Source organism: Bos grunniens, chromosome 9 (genome assembly GCF_055505025.1).
Source record: "Bos grunniens cultivar Pamir isolate PY7600 chromosome 9, Bosgru_T2T1.0, whole genome shotgun sequence".
Lineage (NCBI taxonomy): Eukaryota > Metazoa > Chordata > Mammalia > Artiodactyla > Bovidae > Bos > Bos grunniens.
This window is the reverse complement of record NC_141173.1, coordinates 33,024,854-33,034,206: the sequence shown is the minus strand read 5'-3', so window position 1 is coordinate 33,034,206 and position 9,353 is coordinate 33,024,854. Positions and strand designations below refer to the sequence as shown.

Sequence of the window (9,353 nt, the reverse complement as noted above, 5' to 3'; positions counted from 1 at the left end):
TAATTAAAATACTGTCCACTAACTAGTTCATAGACTTTAAAAGTAAAATACGTACGACTGTTAAAACAACATGAAGAAAATTTCATTTTTGTCTAATTGCAATTAAAAGAAAATGTTAAAATATTAAAATGAAAATAAAACTAATACTTTCCAACCAAGAGCTCAGTGATTAATATAACAGGAACACAATACATGCTTATTAGAAATAAAGCATATATAAGCCAAATTACCAAATCAGTTCACAGCTGAGTTTTTATCCTGATTAATTATGATTGATTTGTACTGACATCAAACAGTTAGGTTTTTAAATCAATTTGTAAACTGACAGCCAATTTTCACAGAAGTTTGAAGCTTAAAAACTATTCTCTCTTATTTAACATTTTGATGGTTCTATAATTTTAAAAAATAAAGAGTATTCAAACATTAGGAACTAAGAAACTAGAATGCATAGGTTGTTTTTTATTTTTTCTTTTTAGCTAGACACTGCCTGAAATAACAGCTAGAAAGTTTGGAAATGTTTTTTCCCTTTCTGATCATAGTGAATAGCTGTGTCCTGAGAAGATAAACATGAACAAGTTACTTATGCCACAAAGGAAATAGGCGAGTAGGCCAGAGGGAATGTGGCTATCATTGGAGCTGAGAGAACAAGCTGAAGTCTGAGAAACATGCGTGCATTCGTTCATTTATAATCTTATATAGCCTTAGGCTTTCATGTGGTCTTAACCCTCAGGTTTGAGGTTTTCTAGTTAACAAGAAAGTCAATGGCAACAGTTTTCAAAACATTTTACTGTAATCTATGGTAAAAAAAGAAGTTTAAGTATGACCCCCATAACACAAGTATGTATATTAACAATTTGCACATAATACACCCGTAATAGTGCACCTTCTCTGTGCACTAGTATACTGTAGTATCTGTTACTGTATTTTGTTTTGAAAGTGCTGGTTCTGACCGATGAATAGACCCTCTAATGGGTTGTGATACAGTTTAAATAAAGGGTAGTCTGGCCCTTTGGGTGGATTAGAAGTAGCAATAACTTATCTCCAGTTCTAAAATTTATATTCCTTCTACCTGCCATTTCTTTCATATTTGGATTATAACCTTGGCAATAAGACAGAAAGTGCTAATTCAGTGAATTCAGCAGCCATTCAGTTTAAAACTGTCCAAATACTCTGAAATACTAGTAGTCCACAAATTAGCCTGGTCTTATTTCTTGACACTCCATATAATAATTAGGAAACATTCCATGTCATTACTGGGGAAACTCTTTTATTCGTTCATTGTTAATATCATTTAATACAGAACTCTAAAATACTGAGTCATAAAATTTTGAAATGCACATGAAGTCTTCTTCATATATTCCTGTCTTTTCCCCTTCCAGTACCCTAAAGCTTGTCTACTCTTCTCAGTCCACAAATCCCTTCCTGTCAGTGCTTAATATACTGTTTAGTTATATTTCAAAGCTGAGACCCCTTAAAACAGAGATCTTATTACTAAGGACCATAATGGAGCACTTCCTGCTTTATAAGTTTTCAAATATAAGCTTCTCATAAGAAATCTGAGTACAGGCCATGGACAGTAGACATCCCTAACCAGTAACATTTGTAAAATGTATGAAACCAAAGGCCTACTATAGGAGAACAGGAGAAATATTTTCCCAGTCAAAACAGTGTAGAAATTTTAAATGGCATCAAAACATGTCCTTTAAAATAATTTTTTCCTAAAGTCACTTTATAATCAAATCTTAACATTCTATCAGCAAAGGCTTTAAATATACTGTACTTGTTGAAGAATCATTACAGTGTATGAATGAAGCTCCATGTTGCAGTGATAAAAGTACACTTTCCACATCTAAGACACATTTTCTACCTAAGAATTTTTAGCAGGAATCACTGTTGTCTGTGAGATCCACGAGTATGAAAATGCCTTAAGCTTTATGCCATCTATTTGTAAAGTGAGATCTTACCCCTATTTAGTTAGTTTCAGCACTGTTTGCTGGGTCTTCACAGAATTACAGATGCTGCTTAAGCATGTACAAAAGTAATCACTAGAGAATGAGAACGTTGAACACAATCATTCAAAACTAAGATACAAAAAAGACACATGGAAAAAGCTTTTGAAAAATAAGTGAAGGTGGAGCTTTTGAAATATTTTCTTAGAGCGACAAAAGTAATGCTGAATATTAGGTTTTTGGCAGTAACACAAAAATCTTGAAATATATCCTATTACAGGTACTTTTTCACAAGAAAATAACCATTGTGTTAGCTTCTGAAGTAACATTAAATAACTGAAATCATCACATAAAATACCTGCACTAGTAGATCCAATTCCTGTGGTGAGCACAGATCTTGGTGTAATCTTTGCTGCATATTTGAGGAATTGAGATTTCCCTGTGCCAGGATCCCCAACCAATAAAAGATGAGATTCACCTAGAAAAGCATAAATAAAGTTTCTAACTGCTATGAAAAGACTCATAATTAGTCAAAAATGGTCCATTTGGAATGCTCACACAATTTTTATTTTATATAGTATTTTAGTTTAAGGTCATTCAAGGAAGACTTTATCCAGAATGTCCTTAGAAAAGTTAACTTTCAAAATAAATAATAGTCTTTGGATTTCTGAGTGCAGCATTTAAAATTAAAAACTTTTAAGAGATTTTTGTTCTAGTTCCAGATGTTTAGGGACTGTGTTTAACATTTAAAAAACTTCTGGCTTATAAAGTTTCTGATTTTATTTAATTTATTTTAAATATCAAACTACTGTGATTAATTCTTTCCATCCATCCATACAAGTATACTTATAAGTGTTTGCGACTTTGTACGTGCTTTATAAACACCAAATCACTTATGATTCTAACAGTTAAGTGAAAACCTTTTCATTCTATGAAAATTTTAGTAGTTTCATGAAACATCTCTCTTATAAGTTCTTACTTTTTGAATGTAACATAGAAAAACATGTGAATATCCTGTGGCAGATGTTATCTCACTGACCAAGCAAATTTATTCAGTCATATTCAAGTATTTTCTGAAAATATTAATAGGGAAATACTATTAAAGTTCAACATTTAGCAGAATGCCTTGTAACAGTAGGTAATCAAGAAATACAATATGCATAAACCTTATTATACTTAGTATTCTATACTGTACAGTATGGTTTTTGAGTCCTTACCAACACCTGGTTTACAATAATGTCCTTTTAGTCTTTTGGTTAAGCCTTTGGTTATTATGGCCCTTATACTACCTATATGAGGGCCATAATAAACCTAATTTATGCCCTTCAGGTCAGTTAAGTGTTTTAACCACACAAGAGCTCCCTGCCATTTGGAAATGACTTAAGAGTCATTTTGGCTTGAATGCGTGACCTACAGTAGCACCTCTCAGCAGATGGCATATTTGCTGCCCACCAGCAGAAGGCGAACCAGCAGGCAGTGACTGAGAGCAACAGTCTAAGAGACACACACTGACAGGCACAGATGGAGAGACACTGACTTGGAGACAGGAGAAAGACTGGAAATCCAATGAAAAACACAGACAGTAAAAGAAACAAAGATTTTATATTGTGGCTCCCTTATAGGCAAAAGTCTTTGGAAAGACTGGAATTCTACAAAGTAGTTCCTGATGTTGGACTGAGTGTTAGACAGTGAACAACTGTCAGTTTTTAAAAGACTGCATTTGGAAAATAAAGCTCAACAAGCAATTTTTCATTCAGCAAAGGGAAATCGTAGCTTCTCTTCTTACTGTATGTGTTAGTATTTCTCAGAAATCTTAATGGGTACCAACCTCTGACCCGTGTTCCTGTAGCATCGGTTCTTTGAATCCCACCAGCCAGCACCATGGCCACAGCAAGCTTTACTAGGTACATTCCAAAAACTTGAGGGCACAAGCTGGCCAATATTTCATTCCTTCCTAGGAAAAGCAGAAAGATGAGTTATCATAATTTTTCAAGAAATACTAACTGAAATTTCCCTTTCTGTCCTATCTTCTTATAAACACTCTAAAATGATCTGACTAAAAGGAGTGAATAATGTTGTTTTGTTCCTAAAAGTCCTTTTCTTATCAATGCCTTGAGATGAAAAGTTCTGGCTGCCACCTGTTTTAAGTTTCTATAAATTTAGCATATTTATAAGGGACAGAAAGAAATCTCTTTTCTCCCTCATCAGGCTAGCATTATCCCTTAATACCAGCTGCACTTCCTGTGCAATAATTTCAGTAAAATTACTCCACTCCTAAATAAAAGGAAGGTGTTCTCAGAAACAATGAGTCAGACTGTAGAAAACTATGTAAGGTACTTGGAGGTTCTTCAGAGGTATAAAGGAGGTAAAATCAACCCATCCTGTGAGTCAATTCAGCATTTGCTCTGAGCAGTTTGGTAAATTCTGTTTTATCTAGACTCAGTATCTGTGTTATCAGGATATTCAGAAGATCATTATAAACAACTCTAGGAGTCCAAGCTGGAGTTCTTAAGATTCTTCTGATCACATGCTTTAAGTAAGAGGTTATCATTGTCTTAGGTTCTGTTTCTAGAAATGTCAGACACTAAATCCAAAAATCTGCCTATCCCATCCATGAATAATTTAGATATTTCGTTCTGTCATTGACCAGTCAACCAATGAGGTCATAGATTCTAACCAGCCTTTCCTGAGTTTGTCTTATTTGGAACTCACTACTGTGATGGCACTCTGTGTGTCTACATTCACGTTACCAGAAATTAATGTCTTTATGTTGTGTGTCTAGTCGCTCAGTCATGTCCGACTTTTTGTGACCCCATGGACTGCAGCCTGCCAGGCTCCTCTGTTCGTGGGATTCTCCAGGCAAGAATACTGGAGTGGGTTGCCATGCCCTCTTCCAGGGTATCCTTTCAACCCAGGGATTGAACCCAGGTCTCCGGCATTGCAGGCAGATTCTTTATCATCTGAGCCACCAGGGAAACCCAATGTCCTCATGCTGGTAACTAATTTGCACATCTGAGGGCTTTTATATTTAACTTTGAGTTTGTACGTTTCAGTGATAGCTCTTTTGAGGAGGAAGATAATCATACAAGTACTACTTTAGTTGATGACACCAGTTCCAGAAGTTTTTTCACCAAGATAAAGGAAAGGGGTTCCTCCATAATTTATGGCCCTATGCACAAAGGCTACTTTTGTAATGAATCAAAATTGACTCAGTGGCAATTAAGCTCTGGTGATGTAACCTGGGATGGCAGAAGTAGTGAAGAGAGAAAACATTCTAGTGTAAATAAAACAGGAACCAAAAAAAGAATTAGTCAACCCTGGAAGGAATTTCATTAACTGCTAAAGGGATTCCTTCCCTTTTCCAAGGTAGAAAGCCCAGAGAAAAAGACGAAATGTCTGAGATCTACATAGTTAAGACCTGACAGCAGGTACATAAATTCTGACCAGAATCTAGAAATTACACATAGAAAGAAACGATAGCTTCAGTAAGCAGGGGACAAGTGGACAGACTGGCCTGGGAGACACTCAAGCCAAAGCTGTCAGAGAGCCAGCTTTCTGAGTAAAGGTGGATTCCCTGACTAATGTGCTGACAGGAAGCACTTCCTATGGGCTTTCAGGTCAGAGCCCAGTGTTACTTACTAGCTGCCTGACCTCGGGCAAGGTTCTGACTCTCTCCGCCTCCATCTCCTTATCTGTGAGATGGAGATGATAATGGTATTGCAGATAGAGCTGTTCAGGAGTTAATTATTGCACAGCACACAGAATAGTGCCTGGCACATAGGAGCTACTGAAACTATTATACCTGTATTACTTGTACCTATTTCTTATCTCACCATTTCCTCACACTGTGGTCATCATAAAAGAGAAACTGAAGTCAGATATGAGGTACCAGAGAAAGGCAAAGGGGAAGGTCCATTCCCTAAATTTGTTATCTAAAGTTGAAGAACTTAATTCCTTGGGTCATGGCAATAGAAGCTCTCATGACTCTATCACGGAAGATAATTCATTAGGGGGAATGATACACCAACACTTTCCTTCCTCTCCTCCTCGGGGCAAATTTCTGGTTCTAGACTGTGTTAATAGTGTGCCCATGTAATCCACTCTTGTGGCATGGCCATTATTTACCCCAATGAAGAGAACTTAGGTCTAAGATGATAAGTCACCCTGGAGTGGGTTCAGATGGCCCAACAGAACCCAACCCCTTTGGGTTTCTAGCCGTCCTCTAAGCATCAGGGTCAGGGGATCCCTGAGATCACAAGAAAATCTTCAGCTCCTTGTCGGCACTCACAGTATCAGATCTTAATGAAGCAAGCCAACCTCCCAGAGCTGAGCAATGTAGTAATGTCTGTCTTTAGACAAGCAAAATGAAGACACACTTTGGATACAGCTCCCCACCTTCACCACCCTCCCTCCGCCCCCAACACACACACACACACACACACACACACTTTGAAATGCTAAGATATGGCTGATAATAGGTACTCAGGAAACTAACAAAGCAGAATCTTCATACTAAAAAGAAAAATGTTGCCTCATTTTCTCCCTGTCTTCCTACTTATATTTCCCACAGGTTATTATATTTATTTCTTCCTTTCATCTGGTAAATAAGATGTATAGCTATAGCCTTCTAATTAAACAAGATAGACTCTTTGATCAACAGCACAAAGCACTTCTGATAGCCCTGTATGATGCCCTTCCTAACACTGTTACAGATTTTTGTAGGGAACTGATTGGGAGAAACAATGTTTTTTTGTTTTTTTTTTTTTTACTTATTATTTAATTAGTATACATGTGTTCCCCATCCTGAACCCTCCAAGTAAAAAAACTTATTTAAAAATACATATGGTTCATAGAGTCAAAGCACTGAAGAATTGATGCTTTCTAATTGTGCTGGACAAGACTCTTGAATGTCCCCTGGACAGCAAGAAGATCAAATCAGTCAATCCTAAAGGAAATCAACCCTGAATATTCACTGGAAGGACTGATGTTGAAGCTCCAATACTTTGGCCACCTGATGCAAAGAGCCGACTCACTGGAAAAGACCCTGATGCTGGGAAAGATGGAGGGAAGGAGGAGAAGGGGGCAACAGTGGATGAGATGGTTGGATGGCATCACTGACTTAATGGACATGACTTTGAGCAAACTCTGGGAGATGGTGAAGGACAGGGAAGCCAGGTGTACTGCAGTCCATGGGGTCGTAAAATCAGAGACGACTTAGGCGAATGAACAACATGATTTGTAAAAGATTTGCTTAATGAAGCTATAATACAGAGACCTTTGGTTCTTTCTGTATGGATCAGATAAAAGAATGATTGATAACCACTGTATATGTGTTACACACATAAGCAAAAGAAAAAAAAAATCCCACAAAATAAAAGCCAACTGCTTGTATTTAAAGCAAATGAAAGTCTTATTTTATGGAATGATACCTGTCCAATTCAATACATGATTTAAGATACATAATCACTGTGTATTAGATCTGAGGTGAAGCTTCTCAGAAATAGTCTATTATTGGCTTCCATTTATTTTTCTCAGAAGATGCCTCCAAGAAAGAATGAAAACAGACACTTGAAGATTTAATTGGTGTTTTATATAGTTGGGATTTTTTAATAAAAAATACTCTAGAAACCCAAAGGCTATAATGTTTTCATCTGTGTAATTACATCTTAAGTGTAATTTCTGACTATGAAGTCAGAAATTTTTGCTGTGATGACAAAGATTTTTTGCATCTCTCTTATCATCTTTTTTACCATTCCATATTTTTAAATCTTTTAGGTAAAAGAGTGAAGCTGTCTTAATGATACAAGATGAATCGGAAGAGAAATGATTTTAACAGAATAAAGTTTCAGAACAGAATGAGTTTTGCCTGTTTAAGGAGGAACTATAATTGGTAAAGAAGGTAGAAAACTCTGAAACTATTTTGGCCAGATAAGAGATATTAAAATAATAGTTGGAAATGGAAAATCTCTTGGGATTTCCAGTAAGATCACTAAACAGAGAGGATTATGCCAGAAAAGGGCTTTAAAGGGAGATTATAGCTAGAGGCACTGGTAAAGCTACTCCCTCAGAACACAGCCACTGATGCACAGCATGTAAATCACCAACATCATGAATGAAATGCCATTAATAAATATCAGCTCCATACCCTTAATCACAAACCTGCAAAAGGATCGCTCTTATAGTGTTCCCAAAAGTCTTCAAATTCCTTTCGGACCTCCTCATCCATGTTGACCCCTGCAGACTCTTCGTTATTTACTTGGATATAATTGGCCTTCAGGACTATCTCCACTTCACAGCGCACATCTTGCTTAAAGGGCTTCCACCGCTGCATTACAACTCCATAAATAGTGATGTCATCACCTGGAAAAAAGCACTGAGTGAATCCAGCAGTAGCATCCTGCCTGCTTGGGCACAAACTCGACAAAGGACCAGAACCAAGAAATCAACCACTACCCCACCAGGGTTTTAGAGTGGTGCACATTCCTCTAGAAACCATTTGGGGCAAAAGAACACAGTGTCCTGATTTATTTATTTATTTTTAATCAGGCACTTGTATTTGCACAGCTAAAAGCTAAAGCCAGCATTTTAATTTTTCTTAATCTGCCATATGACAATCACACCAAATTCTAACCTGTCCTTGGGAGAATACTGGATGATATATTCACTGTGATTCTATTGTGTGAAATGTTCATCTTCTCAGAACAGTAACCATGTCGTTCTCATTTAATCAAGAGGTGGGGACTGAGCCAGAAGGATAAAGTGCAGTCTGTCCTTCAATATTCCCAGGGGATTGGTTCCAGAATCAACCTCAGATATCAAAATCCGGGGATGCTCAAGTCCAAATCTGCTGTTCCACATCCATGGATTCAACCAACCGTGCATCATGTAGTACTCTAGTATATTTACTGTTGAAAAAAACCTGTGTATATGTGGACCCATGCTGTTCAAAGCACTGTTGTTCAAGGGTCAACTGCACAATCAACCGGTGTCAGGAAAGCAGACAATATTGTGATGATGGGTACAATGATACTACTTCTAGTTCCCAGTGTATTCATTTTTACTCAAGTACACTTATTAACGTTCACTCACCTTTTTTGTTTTTTAAAGGACAAAAGAATGAGTGCACCAAGAAATGAATGAATACTTATTCTATTTCAAAGCTCCTCTCCACAAGCTATGAAAGCAAAAATCCCACTTGATTCTTCTTGATTGGTTCCTTCCCACTTATGGACACTCTCCCATTCTTTTTGTTTTTTTTAATATATATTTATTTTAATTGGAGGCTTATTACTTTACAATATTGTAGTGGTTTTGCCATATATCAACATGAATCCACCATGGGTGTACATGTGTTCCCCATCCTAAACCCCCCTCCCACCTCCCTCCCTCCCTATACCATGCCTC

At 37.0% G+C, this 9,353-nt stretch overlaps 1 protein-coding gene across 5 annotated transcripts in view; it reads right to left on the bottom strand.

Moving 5' to 3' along the window:
- MCM9 (minichromosome maintenance 9 homologous recombination repair factor) overlaps positions 1 to 9,353 on the bottom strand; it is a 109,675-nt gene that overhangs the window by 81,719 nt on the left and 18,603 nt on the right. For all 5 annotated transcript variants that reach the window (XM_086317125.1, XM_086317119.1, XM_086317126.1 and 2 more), the window contains 3 exons: positions 8,109 to 8,309; positions 3,778 to 3,903; positions 2,308 to 2,427 (listed from right to left, as the gene is read on the bottom strand). In XM_086317125.1, the coding sequence (XP_086173251.1) occupies positions 2,308 to 2,427; positions 3,778 to 3,903; positions 8,109 to 8,309 (447 nt within the window). The remainder of the gene's footprint in view (positions 1 to 2,307; positions 2,428 to 3,777; positions 3,904 to 8,108; positions 8,310 to 9,353) is intronic.